The 11,996-nt window shown below is 27.7% G+C and overlaps 1 protein-coding gene across 1 annotated transcript; it reads left to right on the forward strand.

Moving 5' to 3' along the window:
* Positions 1-398: 398 nt before the first annotated feature.
* On the forward strand, positions 399-7,146 carry LOC145243002 (protocadherin beta-15-like). Its single transcript, XM_080106126.1, has 3 exons — positions 399-2,870; positions 4,689-4,836; positions 6,788-7,146. Exons 1-3 carry the CDS (start codon positions 462-464, stop codon positions 7,069-7,071), a joined length of 2,841 nt encoding a protein of 946 aa, XP_079962252.1. The 5' UTR covers positions 399-461; the 3' UTR covers positions 7,072-7,146.
* Positions 7,147-11,996: the final 4,850 nt, after the last annotated feature.

Below are 11,996 nucleotides of genomic sequence, written 5' to 3' on the forward strand. Positions count from 1 at the left end.
ATTTAAAAGAACTGCTATATTTATAGTAAGTAAGCAGAAAAAATATTTTGAAAAAGCAAGCAGGCAAGAATTAGCAAAAAAAATTATGTAAAAAATGGAATATAAAATTATATATCAATTGTGAGGAGAAGATTATGAAAAATCCCCAAAAATTTTATAATGAGATTAAAACAACTGCTAATTGGGTGGGGGTGTTTGAAACAATTTTTTTGACTCATTGATCTCCATCCATTCGCTGTTTTGGTACCTCATTATAATACAGCTTGTTAAATTATAAGTGATTTATATTTATAACAGATATTATAATTTTATAATATCTTTGATGTCTAATTTACTTTATATTTTAATAAATATATTCTTCATTATTTTTGTACTAAATGTATTCTTTTAAATTTCAGATATATTTGAAATTTTAATTTCATTGAAATTTCTTTCAATTTATCCTTCTTCATATCAGAAACATGTGGACACAAGTACATATGTTCTTATCTATGCTACACATTTCTCTATGTGTAGACCTGACATATTATGTGGAAGAAGGCAAGGGTGTAAATACTTATTTGGGTGACATTGCAGTAGATGCTCATCTGATGGATGATTTAACAATCAAAGAACAAAAACAAATCACATTCAGTCAATTACAAAAAGGTTCCAATGGAAATTCTAAATTATTCCGTGTTTCAAAGAATACAGGAAAATTGTACACTGCTCAAACATTGGATGCTGAATCACTTTGTACTTACAATGTAGAATGTTTTCAAATGGTTGATGTTGCTGTGAAAAGGGCATCTACATTTCTCAAATTATTAGAAATCAAAGTTATTGTAAGAGATATAAATGACCATCAACCTGAGTTTCCAGATAAACAAATCAATATTCAGTTTAATGAAGATGATAGAAAAGGTGCCAAAAGATCAATTCCAAATGCTATTGACAGAGATGTAGATATTCAGAATAATGAAATTACTTATAATCTGAGAAAAGGAAGAGATGAGCCCTTTACATTATTTTCATCTAAAAAAATTGATGGAACTTCTCGACTTGCAATCATATTAGATGGAAACCTTGACAGAGAAACAAAAGACATGTACCAGATTCAAGTAATTGCAAAAAATAAACAACCTCCTGCTAAAGAAAGTATCTTACATATTCACATCTCTGTGACAGATATCAATGATAATTCTCCAATCTTTTCTCAAAATGTTTATAATGTTTCAATCAAGAATAAACCTGATGCTACATTGCCAATTATTACTTTATCTGCAAAGGATTTAGATTTAGACAAAAATGGCCAGATATTATATTATTTCAGTTCCAAAACATCTGACATTAGTAAAGCTCATTTTGATTTAAAATCAGAAACTGGAGAAATTTTTCTAATGAAGAAATTTATAACTGGCCCGAAAAAGTACAAGCTTTACGTAGAAGCTTCTGATGGAGGCAATCCTCCATTAAGCTCTCTGGCTATGGTTCAAGTAAATGTGATCAATGAACAGAATAATGCTCCAGTAATTGATGTGAATTTTGGATCTGCATCAAAAGAAAACATGGTTGATATCTCTGAAGATATTAAGGTTGGAAGTTTTATTGCCTATGTGAAAGTTACTGATGAGGATGCTGATCAAAATGGAAAGGTTATTTGTACTCTTGATCACAATAAGTTTCAACTACAAAGTCTGGATACAAAGAAATATCAAGTAATTGTAAAGAAACCAGTGGACAGAGAGAGTGAAGATCACCATGACATTAGGATCAGTTGTGAGGATAAAGGAAATCCTCCTCTTGAAAGTGAAAGCAGATTTTCAGTCCAAGTGATGGATGTGAATGATGAACAGCCACAATTTTCTAAACAATTATTTAAATTCTTCATTGATGAAAACCAGAGATCAAAAATTCCTATTGGCACAATCAATGCCACAGATCCAGACTTGGGACTTGGAGGTAAACTGTCTTTTTCTTTAGTGAGCACCAATAAACAATTTGTACCATTTCGAATCACTGAAAATGGATTAATCTCTTCAATTATGTCTTTAGACCATGAGTTTCAAGATACTTATAATTTTGAAGTGTTTGTAAAAGACAAAGGAAGTCCATCATTGAATAACACAGTGAATGTGATTGTTAAGGTGAGAGATGAAAATGATAATGCTCCATATTTCACATTTCCCAGTGTTAATCCTTATAATATGGATGTAACATATTACCCGCATCATACAAAGAACATCAGCCAGATAAAGGCATCAGACAGTGACAGTCAAGAGAATGCATTTCTAAAATATGAAATAATCAGAGGCAATAGCAAACAGATATTCAGCATCAACCAGTACACTGGTTTGTTATGTTCAACTCATGTCCTAAGCCAACAAGATGCTGGCTCCTATGAGCTGGAGTTTCTAGTGAAGGACAGTGGTAGCCCAGTTCTATCAGCCAGAACTACTGTATATTTGACATTGACCGTGAGCAACAAGACATCAGAAATGTTAAATGCTGTTAACATCAAAAAAGATAACAAGATCCACCTGACTTCAGCAATTATCATTGTGTCTGTAGCAGTGACAATAGCTGTGATCATTACAGCTTCAATCTCAGTGTGTATCCTTCGCTGTTGCAATCCTCGAAGTGTTCCAGTAGCAGAAGGCGGATATGTGAGTAGTGGTCAGAGGCATTTGATAAGTCCTCCTTACCCAGCAAATCCTTGGTCTAATGTTGCTCTTCCTACAAGTGATGCAGTTGATATGAGAAGAAGCAGTCAACCACCAACACCCAGAATGCAAACCCATCCTTATGCAAGTGCACAACAAAACAATAATCAACAGACTCTATCAGCTCCACAAACAAATTCTCAATCAACTGCAGATTCAATTTCTCAGGTAAGCTAACACAATCTGTTTGAATTATTTTTTTTAATTTACATCTTGTTGGTATATTTTACTAAAGTTAACTTAATATTTTAAAGTACTCATTTTTTAAAGTATCTCTTCTATTCAAATGCAGATAAAATATCAGGACCTAAAAATGATTTTAAAAAAACATGTCCCCTTAAAGAAATCAAGTTGTAATATGAGCAAGTGGCCTAATGAAAAAAAATCTTAAGAAATACTTGGAAACAATTCTTGGAATACCAAGCTAGCATGAAGTACAAATAGCAGTTATAAAGAGAACAGCGTCTCTTCTTAAAAGAACCCTATGAAATGAATTCAAATAATAATGAAATCAAGTGTTAGCTCCAGGACGAAGAACCTTGATGTCTTAAAATTAATCAAAGTAAAATAATAAAAAAAATAATAAATTAGCCTTAATTTAATGAATAATGTTGTTTGTAACTTTCATAAAATATATCTATTTATTAATAAAATAGTGTGTGTGTTATTTTCGGCGTCACCCTTACATCCGGGTCATTTAATTTTTATGTACTTCCATTTCTTATAATAAATAATTTTACCAAGAATTCTTCATAAGTTTTGGTTTCAGTTTCAATTATAGCTAATGGCACTTAAGTCATCTCTTTTTTTTTTTTATAAATACTTTTACAAAGAATTCCTCGTAAGTTTTGGTTTCAGTTTCGATTATAGCTAATGGCACTCCAATAATCTATTTTTTAAAAATAATTTTATCAGGAATTCTTCATAAGTCTTGGTTTCGGTTTCGGTTTTAGCTAATGGCACCTTAGTAATCTATTTTTTTTATAAATAATTTTATCAAGAATTCTTCATAAGTTGTGGTTTCAGGTTTGATTATTGATGAAGAAACTAAAGTTTATATATATATATATATATATATATATATATATATATATATATATATATATATATATATATTCATAAGTTTGGGATTCGGTTTCGATTCAAGCTGATGAACCGAAGTCATATAGATATTTTTTTTATTTTTGAAATTGCAACTTTATAACATATAAAAATCGATAGAACATTAACTCTATAATAATATATGTGAAATCTGCAAGAATTAAAACATCATATTTAAGCATACTTTATGACCTGGCTTTGCCGGGTGTTCGTACTAGCTTATATATATACTTTTGCAGTTTTAACAAAAATGCTGCAATAATATCAGAGCATCTCCATTTACATTGAACATCTACAGAATGCCAACATCAATATATTACCTATAAATGAATCCCCTACAGAATTTCCACAGGTCCCGTTAGTAATAATTATTGAGTTAGTAGTCATTTTCATCTGTGATATATACAAGACATCAGTAGTAGACAAAGGAAGATTTGTTTTTCATAAAAATATCTTTTCATTTATTTCTAAGAAATTTCTCTTTACTTTTATTAAGAACTAGTTCTTACAACAATAAATGATTAATATATTAAGATCAAAAACGTCTTCTTCAATCACAACAGACTACCAACAAAACATATATTTATACAAGGCATCAGAAATAGACAAAGTAAGAGTTGTTTCTTATAAAAATATTTTTTTTTACTTTTTAAAAAAAATTCTCCTAACTTTTATTAAAAACTAATTAATACTACAATAAACTTGCCTTAATTAATATATAAAGTAAGTGTTACTTAATGTGCAGTTTAACCATAATTTTTCTTTCTTTTCTGGTCTACTCTTGTATGAATTTTGATTTTATGCTTATCAATTTGTTTTATTAAAGTAATAATGACATGTTCTATTTTTCATTTCTTTTAAAATCTTAAATTTTATTTTGATCAGATGTATATTCAAGACATAGCATTCCCTTCAAGCAGAAATAGAGACAAGAAAAGAACTCAAGATTATTCCAATAAAAGTTCTTTGAAATCTATGCATAGTGGAAATGGAAAAGGATGGAGTGAATCAGATACAAGACAAGAAGTATCTGGTAAGTTATATAAGACCAGATTCATGATTTTTATATTGAAACATTGAAAATTGTTTGTATCTCTGGATTTTTGTGATCTGACCATTTATAAATATTTTTTAATATTATTAATATAATTAAATGAATTACTAATAATAATTTTATAGCCCTGAAAATTTATCTAATGTATGTATTTTCAAAATATTTATATCACATAAAGAAATTAAGATAAATATATATAAACTGTACAATTATAATTATAAGTGTAAAAACTGTTTAAAACTGTCCTTGTTGTGTAGATGTTTGATATTGATTTACTATCAGTAATTACTTGGCGTTGTATGGGTGACTTTTAAACTTTCATCTTAGTACCAATTCTTTAACTTTGCAGTTTTATTTTGTTGTTGTTTTTACTATGTTGTTCAATAAAAGAATTTTGTGAGTTAAATTATTTAGTCCTTCAGTTCTTAAATTATTAACTGAACCAAATTGTTGTAAAACTATAACTAATTTTGTTAACGTGAGACTTTGAAATTAAATTAAAATTATTAAATGCAAATAGCTCTGAACATTTATCTTTTAATACTTAAGTATTTAAGAATTTTAAAGCTAAAAATGAGTTTCGATTAAACAGTTTTAATGTTTAAAATTTTGGAAAGATTACAATTCATTCGCTTATTTATTTTATATTTTGTGCAACTATTAACAAAAGATATAAATGGTTGACTTGTTTTTGTGTTAGATTTAATTTTATAGTCAAATTATTTTTTTTAATGTTTTAAAAGTTTGTTTTATTACTTTGCACTATTGTATTTTTTATTTCATTAAACCATAAAGGTAAATTCAAAATGCACTATTCTAAGTGAATTCAACTTTATATGATAGGCAGGCCGTCTTTTTAATATACTGTATGTGTATATGCATGATTAATTTATTTGTTTATTTGTTTTGAAAAAGAGCATTTTATTGAGGTTTGAAAAAGAGCATTTTATTGATAGTTAATATTCTTTTCTAAATCAACTAGCTTGAGTGCTCGGCATTTCCTGGGTGTTTGGAGGTGTGTGTTGAACAACAACAAAAAAAGTGGTAATAGGCAGGCAGGCTCGAACCCGTACCGCGAAGGAAGAAAAGAATGTAAAAAGAAAAAAAAAACGTGATGTCTTTGCAGTTGTGTCCACCGCCAAACCGGAAGTGACAAAGGTTTAAATTAAGGCTGGTCAATCAAAAAGAGGGGATGACTTTCGAAAATATCAGTAAAAAAAAAGCGACTCCAACCTGTAGAAATGTGCCCAGTTGAGGGTGAAGGAATTAAAATTTTTAGCCATTTTTTAATAAAAAATATTTTTAGCCATTTTCAATATTTGTCGTCCGAAGGGTTGAGCTTAAAAACGTTACTGACTTCATGAAAATCCATCACATCTGTCGGCAGTTTTAGGCAGACATACATACATACATACATACATACATTCAAACATACATTCAAACAGACAAGTGACATTTGTATTATTGATGATTGTTTTGATTTTAATATTACAAAAACTTCTGTTTTGGAAATTGTTTTATTTCCTTGACAAATATTTATCATGTGTTCAAATGTTCCTTTCTTTAAAGGAATTAATTTGATTTTCAAAAGTTGCTTTTACTTTTTAAATTACAAGTTAAATAACAAATAGATTTTTTTTCTTTTTCTTTTTTTATCGTCATATTTAAAAGATTAATAAATTTGTATTGAAATTACGAACATTTTTATTAATATGTATAAATGAGAAAGATTTTGTTTCATATTTACAACAAAGTTATGCGATGTTTATTTTATTCTTTCAAATATTTGAGTACCAAAATTATTGCGAGTTAGCAAAGCCAGCTAATTAAAAAATAAAACATAGTTTTCAGTATTTACATTTAAAAAATAATTTTGGTCAGATTTGAATTTAAATTTTTTATTTCTTAAAAACGATCTATTATTTTTCAGATGACTACTCTTCTCAGTATTGTAATCCACCTCTTTCACAAAAAAGCCACCAATATAATACAGATATGCGGCCATTGGGACAAACTGTCAACTATCCCAGCGATACAACAATTGTAGCCAGAGGCTTTTACACACCATATATGAACGAAAACAGTTCACATGCAGAATCAAAATCTTACTCAGGTGTTGACAGTCAATCTACTAAATATGTACAATCAAGAAATGTCCCTCCAAGTGGGAGTCAGACATCTATCAATAGACCTCTACCTCCTGTACCTCAGTAAATATGCTGACATAAACATACATTTTGAAAATGATTATATTTATATGTTAATTATGTTTTAAATATTTCCATTATTAGTTATGTTAGAAATACAAAGAATAAAACTTATTTAATCTTTTACTATCAAAATTTTCAAAGATCCATTTAATTTTAAGATAAAAATTTACATTCTGATAATTGAATTTAAATGAAATAAAAATGATTTTATTGTTAAAATATGTAATTACTTGATATTTAAAGAAAATAATAGTCAATAACTACAAAATTATAATTTCTAACTATTTCTGATTAAAATTAATTTAAATTAAACATTTTCATGAAGATTAATGATAAAATTTTCAACTTAATTTTTAATGCCATTTATTTAACGTATCACTTCAATGAAAATGATAATTAAAAACAAATCCGTTTTTTTAATTTCTAACATTAGGTATTATCTTTTAAAGAAATTGCATTCACTAATATTGTTAAGAAAAGTATATAAAAATAATATGTATATATACCTCTAATAATAGAAATTGTAAATTAAAGCTATTTCTGTTCCTTATTCTTAAAAAGACATTTCATCAGATCAGCAGCCATTGAACACACAACATGTAAAGTAGGACTACTGGCTTCTTCCCTCTCACATAAACAACACAAAGGAATCGTCAAGATTAGCAGCTGCAGATGGAAACGTTTTTCTGGATTTGCTTTTCTTTCTTTTAACCATCTATGAATTTCATATCAAAGGTAAACTTATTCAAAAAAAAATTTTTTCATTAAATTTCCTTTTGTCAAATTATAATATTTTTTTTTAAGATTCAAAAGAAAAAATATCTAACCAGTAATTGTTATACGCCGTTTTTGTATTAGGCTCCTTGTCAATGGCCATTGTTTGATGATTACAATTTTTCCATTTGTTTTCTTGAATTTTGTTTTCATGTACATTTTTATTAAAAGATATGTAGATCACTGACAATCTAAAGAAAATATAAGATTTAAACAATTAATTAACCATTTTTTAGAAACAATGATTTCTGTGGCAATATTTTCTTTATAATGTAATTATTATATTTTCTTTATAATGGAATTGAAATTTTATTACACATTTGAATTTTGAATTCTTCTGAAAATATTAAATATCATAAATGTTATTATTTTAAAATTATCAATTACAATGTCATTTTTAAGTATGATATAGTATTAAATATCACTCTTAAGGTATAAGTTAATATATTAAAATATCTTTAAAATAAATTTTATTTTGTGTATCATTCCAGATATATTTTTTTACTTTGTAATTAAAAAAATGGTTTCATTAATAATGTATATTTATATGACATTATATTTTGCATTTAAATCATAAAACATATTAGGGCTGCCATTTATTCATTGATGCTTTATAAATAATAGTGATAACTGTTTAAAAATTAAAAATTTGCTATTCTATTTCTTTTTATCAGTGTATATCATGTCAAAACTAAATCAATAACTATGTTTAGTTTAATAATGAAAGCAGATACTTCATCCAAAAACATTAATTTCTTTAAATATTTAGTGTTTTATTAATATTAATGAAGATTTCGAAAAAAGTAGAGGATTTTATTTTAATACCTCCTTACTCAAGATTTATTTAAAATGAGTACACATTTTATCTTAAACTTTTTCATATTTCTACTCATACTTACACATTACATACTTTTTTATTTAGTATTTACTGAGAATAGTTCAAATATAATAAATTCCAGTATATAAAGTGTCTATATAAAAATTATAAAATTAATGTTTTACTGCATTTACTTATTTATAATTCTTTAAATGTGTATAATCTGTGTCAAAGTAATATTCATAAATGTTGAAAATTTGCAAATTCATTTGGAAAATGATCCAATAAAGGAAATGTATTAGCATGATAAGTAGAAGTTTACTGTCAGTTTTGATGCCAATCACATTTTTTCTAATGTTTTTTATTTTTATTAAAACAATTCCTTTTAAAAATCAGTTGAAATATTTTTCAGATAATATTGTAAATCACTTTTTAAAACAATCAAAATAGGTTTTCTTAGTTTTCTGACATAACCTGAAATCTTAGGATTATACGTAATAAACCCTCTGTGTAATTTGTAAAATTTTTCCATAGAATCCTTAGAACTAACTATAGAAATTAGTTTTATAATTAGTTTTTATTCAGAACATTTACAATAAGGATTATTTAACATTAAACTTAATATTTTGAAACATGTTTTAATATCTTAACAATAAAGATTACCTCATAATTTAAAATAACTGTAAAGTAAACTGATAATGAATAAATAATAGATGTAAAGGTTTTTAAATGATATTTAGTGAACTAGTAAATATTTTAAATAAAAGAAAATTAATATGTATTAAACATAGGTTTGCTTGTAGGTTTACACTTTCCATTACTGAATGTATGGTAATTAACACTTCATCTGACAAGATGGGGTTTGAAGAAAGGTGTGAGATTAGAGCAAGACTACAGATAGTTATATCCAGACAAGAGGATAAAGAGATATTAGGGAGGTGAGGGAAAGAGGTCAAAAAGCATAAAGACGCTGTCTCTTTATTAATTCCAAATTTATTTTTAACTAGCAGGACCCGTTTCTCAGTGTTGCATGAGGAGTTATGAAAAAGTTTTAATTTAAGTTTTAATGCAATTTTTAGTTTCATATTAGGTATAAGAAAAGTTTGGCACTCTAACAAAATTAGACTCGGATCCTCGGAATTTGGCATTATGGTCGGGTTCGACTTGCAATCACCGGATTAAGCCTAGCAAAGTAATAGATGCAGTCAAATATCCACACAAAGGAAAAAAAAGTATAAATACAATAAATTAAAAATAAAATCTACTGTAAACTTACTGAATATATATATATATATATATATATATATATATATATATTTTTTTTTTTTTTTTTTTTTTTTTTCAAGAAAATTTGCACTTTGTATAGTTTATTTATATTTATATAGATTTTTTTTTTTAAGCCAAAGACAATGTGGGGAAAGACCGGAATTATGAAAGTAAAGAAAGAAAAACAAACAAACAAATGTAGACAGATGTGCTTGAGTAGAGGAGTGTCTAGCCTTTATTCGTCTATCTTTCCTCACCTCAATGTATAATTATTTATAACCAAGTTGCTGGTATGTCCGGTGTATGTAAAGTCCGTGGGTGGTATGGAACTTTGATTAATTTCGAGAGAAAAGGACCTCTCTTTTTCAAAAGACAAAAGTGGATTCAAGATGGCAGATTTCGCGTTCTTCTCTGCCATCTTGAATCCACTTTTGTCTTTTGAAAAAGGGAGGTCCCTTTCTCTCGAAATTAATCAAAGTTCCATACCACCCACGGACTTTACATACACCGGACATACCAGCAACTTGGTTATAAATAATTATACATTGAGGTGAGGAAAGATAGACGAATAAAGGCTAGACACTCCTCTACTCAAGCACACCCGTCTACATTTGTTTGTTTTTCTTTCTTTACTTTCATAATTCCGGTCTTTTCCCGCATTGTCTTTGACTTTAAAAAAAAAAAAAATCTATATATATCTTTACCAACAATGCTTCAAGCAAACTACTACCTACTCTTATTTATATTTATTATTATTATTTTTTAATTTTTGGTATTTTTTACGACAGTTCCCAGCATAGTATAAACACCTCGAATCTGTCCATGTTAAGAATGGTTTTCAGAAAAACACCCCAACCTCAAATGCCGTTCTTAACATGGGTAGGTAGGAGGTGTTAATTCCATAAAACATAGGAATGTTGAGGGTGTTTAAACTATGCTTTGTACTGTTGTCAAATATTGGGTAATTTTTTACAAATATTTTAGTACTCAGCATAGTATAAACACCTTAACCTCCCCATGTTAAGAAGGGCTTTTGGAATAAACATCCTCTAAAGCCGAAACATGGAGAACTTGGGAGTATTTATTCTGAAAGAGGTTTTTAACATGTGAATGTCAGAGGTGTTTATAGCACAGTGGGTGCTGTCATAAAAAAATACCTGATTTTTTAATAAGCAAAATTTTTTTTTCAATAAAAGATGAATTTTTTTGGTACTTATGCACTTATTGTAGCGTGTTAAAATAACATAATTATGTAAAAAGACATTATAAATCTAAGTAGTGTAGGGTGTAACACATTAGCACGTTACCAAATGTTTAGTTTAAAGTACAGTGTATCTTTACAAAAATTCTCAAAAAATTTTGTTTATTTAACAGAAATTTGAAAAGAACTTTTGTTTGTCTATTGTAAACAGATTTTTTTTATATAAGAAAAGATGAATGATATAAACAACAAAAAAGACAAAAGGTATGTTTTACAGAAAAAGTAATTAGTGTGGCCAATGTTGTGTTTCCTTAATGCAAATAGTGGGAAATCATGGGAAAACTGCTAGGTATGTGAATAAAGAAAACAGTTTAGTTATTTATAAAACTGTGGACTGTTCACTTAATTGAATCATCAGCAATTACAGGGCTCCATAGATATTGTCATCTCACCACATTATTGGCCAACTGAGGTTGAGGGAATAGCTAGCTGTAACTTCGGGAAACAACCATGATGTAAGCTGAGGACAAACGTCTGGATTTAAATGAACAACAAAAAAATAACTAATCAAATAACAAAATAAAATAATGCATATCATTAATGACAGAACGTTAAAAAAAAATTATAGTTCCGAAATGCAAAGGTAATGTCGATAATTCAGGGAAAAAAAATAGAAACGAGTGGATATGTAAGTAAATAGTAACATGTTTATAAGTGTCAAACTGTTCCTTGATAAACGAATAATGAGAGAGTGATTAATGACAAGAGTAAGTGAAGATAGAAGCAATTTTGCATAGCTTTGTATACGTTTAGTCTTAATTTACGTGGCCGAATAAATATAATGGCAAAAGTAATGACTTACTATAATATC

Source organism: Euprymna scolopes, chromosome 21, assembly GCF_053919585.1.
Source record: "Euprymna scolopes isolate OS-2025 chromosome 21, ASM5391958v1, whole genome shotgun sequence".
NCBI lineage: Eukaryota > Metazoa > Mollusca > Cephalopoda > Sepiida > Sepiolidae > Euprymna > Euprymna scolopes.

Excerpts from the sequence above, each read along its gene's own strand:
- LOC145243002 (XM_080106126.1), top strand. The coding sequence starts at position 462 with ATGTGGACACAAGTACATATGTTCTTATCTATGCTACACATTTCTCTA. Across the intron at positions 2,871-4,688 it reads CTGCAGATTCAATTTCTCAG|ATGTATATTCAAGACATAGC; the intron begins GTAAGCTAACAC and ends TATTTTGATCAG. Across the intron at positions 4,837-6,787 it reads TACAAGACAAGAAGTATCTG|ATGACTACTCTTCTCAGTAT; the intron begins GTAAGTTATATA and ends ATTATTTTTCAG.